General features: G+C 38.9%; 1 protein-coding gene across 3 annotated transcripts in view; it reads right to left on the bottom strand.

Moving 5' to 3' along the window:
- KIF13B (kinesin family member 13B) overlaps positions 1-15,085 on the bottom strand; it is a 185,607-nt gene that overhangs the window by 98,035 nt on the left and 72,487 nt on the right. For 2 of the 3 annotated variants that reach the window (XM_029201887.1, XM_029201888.1), the window contains exons 7-10: positions 12,777-12,864; positions 9,439-9,573; positions 7,372-7,484; positions 6,090-6,201 (exon numbers count right to left, since the gene is read on the bottom strand). In XM_029201887.1, the coding sequence (XP_029057720.1) occupies positions 6,090-6,201; positions 7,372-7,484; positions 9,439-9,573; positions 12,777-12,864 (448 nt within the window). Of the gene's footprint in view, positions 1-6,089; positions 6,202-7,371; positions 7,485-9,438; positions 9,574-12,776; positions 12,865-15,085 lie in introns of those variants that run through there. The other variant, XM_029201889.1, reaches the window with a different exon arrangement.

The raw sequence follows: 15,085 nt of genomic DNA, 5'->3' as shown, positions 1-15,085 counted from the left end.
AGCACCTTGTAAATTTTTTAAAACATAAGGTACAATTACGGTCTTAGAAAACAAAAGATACATTGAAGGTACTTCATCGTATTCCATCTGACAGCACTTCAAAAACTACTGAAACAGGCTTCAAGTTCTATACAACCGCTTCTAGAGTTCAGACAAGGGTGCTGAAAAAAAGACATTCATCTCCATTAGAGAAAACCGCTAAAGGGACTTTAGGATGGGCTTCAACAAATTCAAAAAACAACTTCCCCTTGAGAACATTAAAAAATAACTAGATATAACTCAGGATTACAAAACAGGACTTGGGAAGTCAAGTCTACCCCACGCCGCTTCGCCACACAAAGGCTGCATGAAATCCAGCTGCGCAGGCGGCCTCTGAGACGGCCCCCAGAGATCTACGCCTCCTGGAATTCACACCACCATGTCTTCCCCTTCCCTGAGTGTGGGCGGGACTTTCTGATCTGCCTCTAAGGAAGAGAACACAGAACTGATGCCTTGCCACGTCTGAGATTAGATTATAAAAGACTGGCTTCTGTTGTGGGTGTTTTCTCTCACTCAGGGAAACCACTGCCATGAGGTGAGGCAGCCCGAGGAAGAGACCTCAGGAGTGAGTTTGGAAACACATCTTCTGATGCCTGCCCACAAGCACTCAGGTGAGCAGATCCAACCTCAGCAGCCCGGCAAGGACTGCAGCCCCAGATGACGCCTGCACTGCAGCCACGGGAGAGACCCCACCCAGAACACTCAGGCTGCACCTGCAATCCTGACCCAGAGAAACCCTGAGGTAACAAACGATGGCTGCTCCCAGCTACTGAGTTTTCAGGGTAATCTGTTGCACAGCCATAGATAACTCCCACTACACTATCTCAGGATGAGAGTTACCCAGAAGACTAGATTCAATGCCCCCTTTCAGTAGTAAAGTATCACTGAATTATAGACTCACAATATTAGAGAGAACACTCAGGCTGGCCACTAATGAGGAATTCATTAGATCACAAGAAAGCCAACTCTATCTTTGGGCTGCATTAACCAATACAAAATTCTTACTTTTGAAGATAGAAATGTTTTCCGTTATCAATATTTCTAAAATTTGCTTGAACCACCCGTGATTTATACACCTTTGTGCAGAGATTATTCAGTCCTCAGCCTTTTGTGAATTAGAGTATTAGTATCCCCATTTTACTGATGAAAAACCAGAGGTTTGTTCTGACAAAGGAGGTTAAATACTTTGCCTACAGATCCAGAACTAGTGAAGTGAAAACATTCCTGCCCAGTTGTATTCTACCTTCCAGTCCAATATGATTTCCACTCCCTCACAGCTACCCACGATAGCACAGTAACAAAATAACACCTGGCAACAGAGAGAGTTCAGACCTGAAGCCTTTCCAAATTGTTCTGTCCTAGTGCCAGAAACAGAATTATTCTCTAGGTGTTGCTAACAGTTCAATATAATCACAAACAGTACGTCCCCTTATTCATCCATTACTAAAATTTTGGTTTTCCACAGAAAACACAGCTAAGATAATTATATCATTGAAGGAAATAACTCTTCGATGCATGAAAAGGGAGGAAATGAAAGTAATCTGGGCTTTAGGAAGCAAAGGCAATTTCTGCAAAGCCTGGATGACTGCTTGCTTCACTCTACTTCCAGACACTGATCTCACATTGCTGGTGCCCAGCTTTGGCAACTTCCAGAAAGATGTCAAGAAGAATCCCATGCACGTTAATGGAATTCAAATGTCATATATCAAGATCATAGGAATTACATCTCAGGCTGGAATTCAGTTCACAAGCAGCGCCGTGGTGCACTGCTGCCCTTCCAGAACCACTGCATTCTCTTAGCCCACAGGAACAGCAAATGCGGTTGGGTAGAAGGGGATTCGTAACAATAACTACCACAGGAGAAAAGCATGCATACTGTGCTTCAATTTGTGCTGAGAAAAGGAAACCTGGCAAACAACAAATACTTGACATTTTTTTTTTAATACTTGACATTTTAAAAGCCCTTGTGCATGAGCAACAATATGCTCATATTCAAAAATGGCCTCATGCCATCAGCAAAAAGGAAACAGCAACAAAAGAACTGGCACTCATTCAAGGAGAAAGTATAATGCTTCTTGTTTACTCTTTAATTGTTTAATTAGGCAAATCAGATGAGCTTTGTTTCAAACGCAGAAACTGCAAATTAAATGGACATAAGAATTTTAGAAGTCGGAATTTTTTAAAGCTGAAAGAACTCTTTGAAGTCACCTAATCAAATTATTTCATTTTACAGACGAGAAAATGAGACCCAGGAAGATTGACAGGCTTACCAAAGGTCATAATGCTAGTGCAGAGCACAGCTGAAATTATTCATTCATTCAACTTTTCACGGAGCTTACCATCTAGAGGGCAATGCTGGTGAGCAAATACTATATGCTAAGAACTAAAGTAGAGGTAAATACAATATGGTCTGGGAAAACAGAGAAAAAGCAGAAAGCCCAGTCCTGAAAGGTTAGAAAAGACTCCCAGAGAAAGTGACATTTGACACCTAAAGATGAATAAGCATCACCTAGGTAAAGGGGATGGGGGAGGGAAGTAGGAAGAGGGATTGAAGAGAGGAGGAAGACAGTTCCCAGCAGAGTAAGAGCAAAGTCCTAGAAGTAAAAGTACTCATCACTCAGCTAGAACTGATAATGTCAAGAAGCAAAAGCTGAACACTGACAAGTAGGGAGGGGCCTAGTAAACCACAAGTCTTTAAATAACTTGGACTTTATCATAAGTGCCCCTGGAGAGTTATTGAAGACATTTAAGTTTAAGAAGAGTATTAATTTAGAAAGACAGCAACCTAACTGTAAAGAACGGAATGAACTAGGAAAGCCCAGGAAAGAAGTTTCAATCACCCAGGCGAGAGAAGAAAGCCTTCATTATTCATTAAGTAACTGGCAGAAAGGATGCAAAAAAGTAGATGAATTCCAAAGATATTCATTATTGGAGCACTCATTACAGGAAGTTACTTGATGTTAAGAGACCTATATTTAGAAAGTCACAGAGCGAAGAAAACATAATCTTAATATGAAACAGTTCTCCACTGACCACTTACCAAATGAGTAAGCGCTCAACCCTGCCCGAGAGAAGAGCAATCACATCCATCCCCATCCCCCCACGTCACACCCCCACCTGCCAAATCACCAAGTGTGAGCAGTTTCTCTGACTCTAAGAGCACTACATAATTATAATGCGAACACAATGCAAAAAAAAAACTTTAAAAAGAAACTGCAGATCTTATAAAGGATGAGCAATTTTATGAGTTGGATGAAAGTCACGGTGGAGAATACTAGCATCATACCAAGTCAAACAAGGATCAGGAAGAATTAGACTAATTGAGAATTAAAGAAGGACATAAAAGACACTTGAAAGGAGAATGATTTGTGTAGCAATGGATTCCAAAAGGCTTTGGGGAAAACTGTTTAAACATAGGTTTTACAAAAATGCCCCTACTTATGATCTTGTACAAAAGTCAAACATCGTAAAGAAGGTCATGTAGTTCTTCAGGAAAAATATGACAAAGATCAAGGAAACTATTCATTTTTTTAGCCTAAGAATTAACACATAGAAGTTACAATCATAGCCTAGTTTTATTAAACAGAAGATAAAGTGAGCTTTTTAAAAAAGTGTTTAGTTTTGTTCTTCAAGTTCAATTATATTCAACAGTTTCTACCACATTTGGTAAAAGTAAGGTGCGTCTCTAGTGAAAAGAAACCTTTAGTAAGAAGAGCACAGCCTAGGCAACAGAAGATGGGCAGCAAAGTCAGCCCTGGATTCCAATCTTGGTTCTGTCACTTGCAGGTTCTGTGTCCGTTGCCACATCTGTAAAATGGGAACACCACCATCTGCCTTCCAAGGAATAAATGAGATAATGTATGTGAAGCACTTTGCACAGTACCTGATTCTCCTGACCCAAGCTCTCCTGGCCTCCAGCCTATGGGATGGACAGTCAAAGATTAACCTAGGCCATTTTAACTACGTCAACTTAACAAAGTATTTATTGTTGGGTTAAATGGACTGAAGCAGCAACACTGGAACGACAGGACAATGAATATTCTTTTAAATCAGGCACATCCAGAAATCATCAGGAATGATCAGGAGATGTTTCTATGGAAAGTGTGAGGAAGAAGTATCGTATTGAGATTTCTTCTGGAAATTAAACAAATGAGACTTCAAGGTTAATTACTGACACTTGAGACAATTATTTCCTTGGTAATTAAACATTTTATAATATGTATCCCTTTAATTCAAGAGTTATTTACAAGTGGTTTTTTTTTGTTTTTTTTTTTTTTGCGGTACGTGGGCCTCTCACCGCTGTGGCCTCTCCCACTGCAGGGCACAGGCTCCGGATGTGCAGGCCCAGCGGCCACGGCTCACGGGCCCAGCCACTCCGCGGCATGCAGGATCCTTCCGGACTGGGGCATGAACCCGCGTCCCCTGCATCGGCAGGCGGACTCCCAACCACTGCGCCACCAGGGAAGCCCTACAAGTGGTTTTTAATCATCAAATTTTGTTTATCTTTTTGTTTTGTTTTGTTTTATTTATTTATTTATTTTTGGCTGTGTTGGGTCTTTGTTGCTGCACGCGGGCTCCTCATTGCGGTGGCTTCTCTTGTTGAGGAGCACGGGCTCTAGGCGAGCGGGCTCAGTGGTTGTGGCTCACAGGCTTTAGAGCGCAGGCTCAGTAGCTGTGGCGCACAGGCTCAGTTGCTCCGCGGCATGTGGGATCTTCCCGGACCAGGGCTCGAACCCGTGTTCTCTGCATTGGCAGCCAGATTCTTAACCTCTGCGCCACCAGGGAAGTCCCTATCCTTTTGTTTTAAATTTCTCCTTTTATTGCATTTTGGCCAAAGGAAGTAATCTACCTGATTTTCTACTGTGGCAAATTTCACTTAATAAAGCATGCTCAAACACTGTGTAGAGTTTTAGAAAGTAAAGTTGAATACTAGTAAAGCCTTTGAGAGGGTGTAGAAACTAGAAGAAAACCATACTGCCTTTACAAACATGGTTCTCTAAACATGTCAAAAGCTGTGTTCTCTACTAAGCTGCCTGCGTTTAACTCATCTTTATATGCTCAACCACTAGCACAGTGAGTAACAGGTATTCAATAAATTCTTGATCACTGAGAAAATAAGCCATCACACAACTAAACAGGCTCACAAAATTATTTTTCCATTTTAAAAACATTTTTTAAAAGAGCATTAGGTAAAATATTTTATTCCGGGTTGGCAACTTTATAAGGAGTTAAATTGTCACTAGATTTGATATCCTCTAACTCCCAGTCCAATACCTAATCCACCACACCAGCTCTGTCAAGACCAAAGGGAATCTTGAAAGACTAGAAGAAACCTGGAAATAGTCTCTCTCTTCACCAAACTCCGATTACATGCCATTTTCTTCTCTCTCATGGAAATCACCCACTCGTGTTATAGTATTCTGTGTATACAACTTCTCTCCCTTACTAGACTGAGTGATTACAGGGCAAGGGGTGTCTAGCATTTCCTTACATCCTCCTCACAGCGCTTCATACAGGCTTTTTCTTCCTCATTTCCATTTCTCTCATTCATGCTGAATCAATTAACCAGTGAATGACTGTGTGCTCTACTCTATCTTTTAACAACAGCTTTAAGCAGCTGAAAGCAAATTAAAATGATCATGAGTAGTCTGGAAGTTAAACAGAAAAAGAAGATCCAAAATGTCCATCAAACAAAAGGAGTCTGTGAGAAGGATGCAGCAGTCCAGCTGGGTCTGGAACACAGTGGAAACCCCTTTCCTATGACGCGCTCAGCTATCAGATCAGCATTAGGTCCTGTTCTAGTCCCCAAATCTCAGAGACGACTGTGCGATTCGGTGTGCCGCAAACCCCCCTGCTTCCGGGTCCTGGTGAATCAGAAAGAAACCCATGCTTAATCCATTAAAATTAGGACTACCATGTAAGAGTCTAATGATTATAAATTTGAACACTGATGTAGGAAATTATAATTGGGAGAAATCAATAGTCTACTCTTTATTCTTCCTTTTCACCAACCACCAAGAGCATCCCAGAAAGGGGGGAGAAAAACTTACTTTGAGCAGCCAAGTGAGAACTGAGTCACGATATGGAACAAATTTATTCTTGTTTTTGCCAGCACCCTGATCTGCTAGGGCTGAGATAACCAGACCGAGGGTTGTGAGGGACCTGCATGGTGCAACAAACCGTAATAATCGTAAAAACCTGAGTGTATCAAATGTCACATTTTAGCACAAAGACTGAACATCAAGATGCCTTTGTACCAGCACGAGAACAGCACTGTTGTCAGCATTTTGCTGCTCAGGTTAAGAACACATAAACTCTAAACGTTGATATCCCTCTAATACTACTGTAAGCTATAAAACTGCTTAGTTCAATTTTTTTTTCATTTTTGTAAAAAAAAAAAAATGTAAGCTGTAAACCATTAGGTCAAGATAATGACACAAATGCCACATATCTTTAAGAAAGGATGCCACAAACACAGTACGATTAACTAAAACATAGTACAAGGCAAGAACATTCATATATATATAAATAAATAATAGCGTAGCATCTGGATGATGGTATTCTATGATCTCCAGCTGGTTACTGATGACTGTCTCACTAAGTGTCCTTCTGGGAGCCACAAGGATGGAAAAGATTCCTGCCCCCAAGGGGCTAACAATATAGCTTAAGGTAAGAAAATGTATAACCATATGAAGGACTTGGTGCACGAAATATTACTTTGTAAAGTAAAACCTTGGTATAAATAAGCACCACAGCTGTCATAAAAAGCAAAGCCCGATGTAGCCAGTACACGTTATTGTTTGTTCAGACAGTGACACCCACGCCAAGATCCACAGCTGGACTCTGATACTCCGATTATCTTTGTTTCTATAGCTTAGACCAGTGGCTCTCAACTGGAGGGTGACTATGTCCCCACAGGGGGCAGCTGGCCGTATCTGGAGATAATCTATGTTGTCACAACTCGGGCTGGGGAGAGAGATGGCAAGTACTGCCGCCACCTAGTGGGTAGAGGTCAGGGATGCCACTAAACATCCTACGAGGCATAGGACCACTCCCTGGGACAAAGAACTCCCTGGCCCCGAACCTCAATAGGGCTACCCTTGGGAAACCTTGGACTTGACTGAGGTTGTGCTCCTCAGCCCCAGAAGGCCTCTCAACAAAACATAAAACAGGCTCGGGCCCTTAAAAAATATCTCTGAAAAAAAATTCTACACTATTTATTCTTTATAGCCTCAGTCATTCCGGAATCCTATTCTTTCAATAACTACAGAAGTTCCCCCTTTTGGCTACTAAGTCACTGAAGCAACAGAGGCAGGCTTCTGGACAACTTACTTGTTGATGTTGCTGCCCTCCTTCAGCCTGTCACCTGCCGCTCCCGTTTTCGTCGCTCGCTCGCTGCCGGCTAAATCAACCAAGCTCAGCTTGCCCACTTTCTCTCCAGATGTCTAGGAAGCAAATCGACAAATACTAACAAACAGTTACAGAATACAGAAAGTGATACATCTCTACCGAATGAGTCTATTATCTAAATCCTTTATTAAAGCGTATCTGTTATTTTAAAGTTAATTTGTGCTGCTACATAACAGTGTAAGAAAACTACACAATCTAGTAGTAGATACACACAAAATTATACACAACTACGAATCCAGACAGAAAACTATCTCAAAACAAAACAGTGCCCCCCAATATGGTACATTTTGAAGGGAACCCAACAAAATCTTTTTAGAGAAGTATACAAAAGCACTATTCATAAGGTATAAATTTTAATATGTGAAACCACGCTTAAAATTTCATATATATTTACCAATAATCCTGAGGGAAAATATTTGAATTTCTTATGATACAAAAAAATCTGACTTTTATACAACAGACGGATCCCTCAAAGACCCAATGCTTTCTAAAATTTTTCATATTATTCATATAATAATTCCCTTGTTTCATAATTTCAGGTATTAAGTTTACATATTTTTCTAGTTATTATACATACTGACATTTTCCTTTATCAAAAATGTTCAAAACAGATAGTTCAAAAACAGATAGTTTATACTTCTGCAGCAATGTAAGAAATGTGGGAAAGCAATGCCAAAATCTATGGACTGGATCACTTTTTAAAACTTTCCTTTAAAGTATACATTTATACTTATTTCCATAAATAAACATGTTGCTAACAAAAGGGTATTAAGCTTCCCAAATCAAAAGTACTTTTGGTTTAAAAAAAAAAAAAAGTCAGTATGTTTTTTGTTTTATGCTGAAAAGGAAATAGAAAATAAAGAACTTTTTGTCGTTGCACTAATCTTGCTGTGATGGTAAAAGTAGAAAAATATGCTCTCAGCAAATGAAAATCTTGCCAAAATGCAGCACTTTGCCAGGGTGATCATTTTAGCTTCTGGTATTTGAAATTGATTCGCTGGAGGGTAGTAATAAAATATGCAAAAGTTCACATAAAAAGTAAGAGGGAAAACACAAATGTATGAGCCAACACAGAAGTTTTCAGTGTGATAGAAGCATACACATCTCTGGCTCTGTTACTTTTCATAAGCTTCAAGTCCAAATGCTCAAAAAGTATTCTACAAATCTAGAATCTTATAGTACAAGTTCCCCAGTATAACTGACTCCTTCTAACACTTTGCTGTTTAGCAGAAGGTAACACTTCAAAAGAAACTCCACTAAATCAGCTAGAGTATTATTAGCTTATACAGTTTGCCATCAGAGTTAAAAGCTCAAAAAATGCTATGGCAGAGACTATGGGCCATCAGCTTGTATAACTTCTGTTCCAACTTCCTTTATTTGGAGAGGGTGGAGAGCTAAAACCTACATTTCTCAGACTCCCTTGCAGCCAAGGCTCAGGATGTGACTTAGGTTCTGTCAATCACATATTCTTGCTTAAGATTTAGAAGGCAGAAACAAAGTAGAGGTCATCCCCCTCACCCATTTTGGCTTATTTTCTGCTGGCAAGCAGGAGTGTGGATATACGAGTTTTCCTAAAAAGGCATCCCAGCTCACATTCTCCAACTACCAGGGCTCTAAGAAGGTGGCCTCACTGACTCCTGTATCTTGGATCACAGCTCTGGGGTGTGCCTGGAATTCACAGGTCTGGGGGTGGCCTCAGGGGTAGTACCATCCTCACTGGATGAGATCTGTGCTCTTCTGGAGGTTATTCCTAGAGATTTAGTCTAGAAATCACTCCTCAGAAGGTACTTTGTAATCATCCAATTCCCTCTATTAAATCCCTTTCTGTTTACCTAGAGTAGCTTCTGTTTCTTGTCCTGAGTCCTAACTGATACACATGCCTGGCTAGGACTTTAAGTCATCTAACACCTGAAGGGAATAAGATAAACCATGATCCACTTTAGAAATTAAAAAAAAAAAAAAAAAAAGGTCATGTATCTGAACACCTACCCCAGACTTCACATCATATAAAGTGTGTGTGAGGGTGATTTTGAAGACTGCATGTGATCGGCTGCTCTCCTCATTCATGTTGGTTGCAGCAACTGTACGAGATTTGTTACCTTCAGACATCAAAGATTCAATATCCTAAGTGGAAACAAGTCATAGACACACATTTCATTATCTAATAAACATTAAAACTCTGCTATACTACGAAATGCATTCCAAGTTTCACTACTTAGTCAACCACATTTGGAGTTTACATTCTGTTTCTCGATGAACATTATGCCCCACAGAGTACAACAGCCAGCACTATCTCTGAAAACTCAAATAAAATACATTATTTACTGTAGGTGCAGAATAAAGCAACAGCTCTGACCAAGAATTAGAAAAGTTTAGAAGCTACATGTTGAAGTCCCACAAGATGGACAAACATGCCATGCCAATCCTCATCTCATCTAGAAATTTGAAAAACTTTAGCTTATTTAATTATAGTAATAGAAGTTAATTGTTAAATCAAATTAGATTGTATAAATAAACAGCAAACAAAAATAATTTGTAACCCCTTCACACAGGCATAGCATTACATCACCGCACTGGTGTATATCTTACCAGACCTGTTTTTAAAAATGAGGACATCAAGAGACTAATTTTCTGCACAGATTCACTACTTCATTGCCATTATAACTAAAACAGAGACAGCATGATACACTCGAAAGATCATGGGATCTTTGCGGTTTCTTTTTTAATGTTATAAGCTCTAAAACAGTTACTTAAGCAGTCTGAAATCTAGTTTCATAAATAACAATACAGCTATGATATCATCTACCTTACAAGGATTTTAATGAGGAACAAGAAACATACTGTACTTGTGAGAGAGTGTACTAGTTGCCTTCCTTTATCCAGCCTCCTCTTGTTTCCAGTAAAGGAACCCCATCTTTAGCTGAGCACGCTGCAGCGGAACTAAGAGACAGCACTTCCCAGATGCCCTTGCAACTCAGCCTGGTGATATGACTAACTTTTAGCGAATGAGACAAAAAGTCACCTGGGAATTCACCTTAAAGGGAATAGGCACACTATCACATGCTGGTTCTGAGCCATCCTGAACTATGAGAACAAGGGCATTACTAAAGACCTGGCTCTATGTGGAAAGCTGGAAGGAATCTAGATCCTAACAGCAGCTTTGGAGTCGCCATACCAGCCCTCTCACCATTCATTCATTTGTTCACTCTAATAAATACAGAAAGCACCTACTACAAGCCAGGTACATTTTAAGATACTGAGGATACATAGGAACAAAACAGATAATAATTCATATTAAAGCACTTAAGTCCTGTTATATTATTTTCAGTTATATGCAGCCAAACATAATCCTAACTGACACATATATATGAAAAACTTTGAAAATAATAAGATTCTATTTTCCTATATAAATGAAAAAGAATAACATTTAAGGACAAATTCAACATGATACATAACAAGCCTCAAAGTAAAAATACTGCAAAAAGAGGTAGAAGTTGGCACCAGAATGGAAAAACAACAAAATGTAAAATTTACAATTTTCTAGATTTTTCCAAATCCATTTTAGATCCATTAAATCTTACAATCCTGACACTTAATGAAAAAGCTTTATTCTATTTAGCCTACATTTTTTAAAAATAAATGTTTCCTGTTTTTTTTTTCTTTTAATTAATTAATTATTTATTTATTTATGGCTGCATTGAGTCTTCATTGCTGTGTGCGGGCTTTCTCTAGTTGCGGTGAGCGGGGGCTACTCTTCGTTGAGGTGCACGGGTTTCTCACTGGGGTGGCTTCTCTTGTTGCAGAACTTGGGCTCTAGTAGGGCGTGAGGGCTCAGTAGTTGTGGCATGCAGGCTCAGTAGTTGTGGCTCGCTGGCTCTAGAGCGCAGGCTCAGTAGTTGTGGTGTACGGGCTTAGTTGCTCTGCGGCATGTGGGATCCTCCCAGATCAGGGCTTGAACCCGTGTCCCCTGCATTGGCAGGCAGATTCTTAACCACTGCGCCACCACGGAAGTCCCTAGCCTACATTTATTCATTGGTCTCTAATCATCTAGACATTCATTGATCTTTAATCTGTTGTCTCCTACATAAAACTCTTTATTGAATCTTTTAATTTTTTCAATAAAATGTCTTTTTATACTTTCCAATCTCTCTGAGCTCTCAAAAAAATCTTGATCTCTCTCCACTGTTGCAGAAATAAGCTCTCAAATATCATTATTAAAACAACAATACCTAACATTTATACGATACTGTAGAGTTTTCTAAGACTTTTCACATGCACTATCTCATTTGATCTCCTCCAGGAAGCTTTCCTGGATACCACCCTCCCTGGACACCTACATATCCACTGAAAGCAGGTATTCCTCCTCCAAACTACCATGAATCCTGAACAATGCATCTCTCACTGCACTTAAAATCATGTTGTTTTACAATACCTTTATAACATCTGTAAGCAACTTGAGGGAATGGACCACCTCATTCATTTTTTATATTTCTTTAGCACTTAGCACAATGCCTGGCATATAACAGGTATTCAATAAATGTTTACTAAATGAAGTAAATAGTGTTTACTAAATGAAATATCGTTGACCAAATGATAGAATGTGATTAATGAACAAAGGAACTAATGAATCTACCTCAAAAGATAGTCAAGACAATAAAACTAATTTCCATTCTAAAAATTAGGACAAAGAGGCTTGGTGAGATAGAGTAAACAATCCAGAGTCATATAGGAGTCATATGAGAAGACTGTCACCATCAACAGTCTCTGACTCTTAATTCAATGGATATTACATCACAGCTCACCCTACCCCCATTTTCCCAAGGAGGAAAGCCTAACAGATTCACACAAAGCATAACTGTGAAGTTTGAAAATGAAGAGAACTAGTAACTAAAGGTAAAAGAGTGATTCTCTCAAATTAGAAACAGGCTTTGAATTCCAACTACTCAACTCATATTTTATTTCATTAAATCAACAAAATCATAAGCAACATCATTATTTTATGTACTACTACAGAAGAAAAAAATACTGCCATTTATCATTTTAAGATACAATCGTAAGGAATATCACAATTTTAGAGCTCATAAAAATGGGAAAAATGTGTCTCACAATAGATGAATAGGTATGCCTTGCAAATATGTATACCTTCTCTCAAAATTAAACTGACCCAAAGCTTTTTAATAAAGGTTTTTGTAACTTTTTTACAAACTTTTTTGTGACTTATTAAGTGATGCTACCATAATTTTTTTTTTCAGCAAAAGATCACAAATTCAACAACAAAAAAATTTGCTACAGCGAATTTTAGTAGTTCACATAAAGGATGTTGTTACCTTGTAGCCTGTGACAGCCAGTTTAGAAAGTCCATCGACATAGGGTCCCAACACACTGTGCTCTCTGACTCTTAACGTTTGACGGCTTCTGTTCAGTAAAAAAAAAAGAATCAATTTTTAAACAATTAACCTGTTTAAAAGCCATGCGCAATAAAAATACATACTGAATTCAACAAAGATCCCACATAAGTAGAACAAACAGACTTGATCCCAGAAGAATTTAAACCAAAACTTAAGATCTTGACTAGTAAGAAAAACTTGATAATGTGGTAAAATCTCACATCATTCAAAAGGGTACACTGTGGGATGTCTACTACCACAAAGAATGCAGAGTCAAATAAATACAAACAATCTACTTGTCAGATCACAGAATGTGGCACAAAGAGCAGAAACTCAATAAATGTTAACTGTGCAAAAGAAAGAAAACTACAGACAAAACTCAGTCATGAATAAAGACAAACAAATATAAACAGACAAAAATAAAGACAACAGGCTGAATCTAACAGTGATTTAAATTGGACTGTCCCAGGGCTGCTAGGTTGTTTTAACACTGAACAAAGATTCATGCTCTTTACCACAATGATAGACTAAAGAGGAAAAAAATATACATGATCATTTCAATAAATGATTTCAATAAACTGAAAAATGATTCAATAAAATTAAATACTCATTCATGATTAAAAAAATAAACCTCTTACAAACAAGGAACTACTAAAACCAGTAGAGGGCACCTGTCAGAAACCTAGAGCATATAGCATACTTAATGATATCAACCAAAAAATATAAAGAATATTTGATGACTGATTCTATGTCAAAAAAGCTCTTCAAAAAATCTAAACATTACAATTCTTTTTTTTGGTTGCACCGTGCAGCTTACAGGATCTTAGTTCCCTGCCCAGGGATTGAACCCGGACCACAGCAGTGAAAGTGCCATGTCCTAACCATTGGACCACCAGGGAATTCCCTAAACATTACAATTTTTAAAAAGAATATTTATTGATGGTGAGATTACAAGTGATTCTTGTTTTATGTAACTTATTATTTTCTAATGATTTGGAATCTGACAGTACCCTAGGATCAACCACCAAAACTTTACTTACTACTATAAAACTGTATATAAAATACATATAGAGGGCTTCCCTGGTGGTGCAGTGGTTGAGAATCTGCCTGCTAATGCAGGGGACATGGGTTCGAGCCCTGGTCTGGGAAGATCCCACATGCCGCGGAGCAACTAGGCCCGTGAGCCACAACTACTGAGCCTGTGCGTCTGGAGCCTGCGCTCCGCGACAAGAGAGGCCGTGATAGTGAGAGGCCCGCGCACCGTGATGAAGAGTGGCCCCCGCTTGCCACAACTAGAGAAAGCCCTCGCACAGAAACGAAGGCCCAGCACAGCAAAAATAAATAAATTAATAAACTCCTACCCCCAACATCTAAAAATAATAATAATAATACATATAGAATATTTGACTTAGAATATATCCAAAGATCAGAACTATTACAACTTTTTTCCTTTCACATTTCCCTTTTTCTTAAAGATAGTGTATATTGCATTATCTCTTGAGTAAAACAATTATATTACTACACAAAGTAGGCAGTGAATTAATAAAATCAGTACTTGAATAAAATAACTAGGTTCTCTCAACTAATCTTTCGCTGAAAAGGAATCACCTTCAGAGTTTTTAATCCATTCACTTTGGCTCTTCAGAAACACTACAAAAATCCTCGAGAAACTTTCATGGAGACAACAACAGCTAACACTTATTGAGCACTTACTATGTGCCAGTAAATGTTCTAAGACCTCAGGTCTATCAACCCAGTCTATCTTCACAACAGCCCTCTGAGGTATTATGTAACGTTATAATCCCTTCTGTACAAATGAGGCCTAGAAAGCATAAGGAACTTGCCTTGCCCAATAGGTAACAAGTAGAGGACCTAGATCCAGAGCCAGGTGATTCCAAAGCCCATGCTGTCAATTACTAAACTATACACAAGACAAACATATAAGATATTACTAAAGACTATTAGCAAATTGTAGATAGTAAAGTTCAAGCTATTCACATAAGCACTGTGGAATATAAAACATGAAAATGAAGTCAGCTAAGAATTTCTGGAAAGAGTAGGAATTTCTGGGATCTCAAAGAAAGTGATGCTTTTCACAGAAATGAAGGTGCAAGAAAAAGGATTCAAGGCAGAGCCAGAAAAAGTAGAGGGGCACAATTTTTAGCAAGATGTGGCTACCTAGGCCACAACCTTCCTCCCTCTGGACTTCCTTTGGTTCCCTGTTTCAACATCTGTGCATACTGCCCTTT

Source organism: Monodon monoceros, unplaced genomic scaffold (assembly GCF_005190385.1).
Source record: "Monodon monoceros isolate NGI ecotype Baffin Bay Population unplaced genomic scaffold, NGI_Narwhal_1 Super_Scaffold_5, whole genome shotgun sequence".
In the NCBI taxonomy this organism is placed as follows: domain Eukaryota; kingdom Metazoa; phylum Chordata; class Mammalia; order Artiodactyla; family Monodontidae; genus Monodon; species Monodon monoceros.
This window is presented reverse-complemented; position numbering and strand designations above follow the sequence as displayed.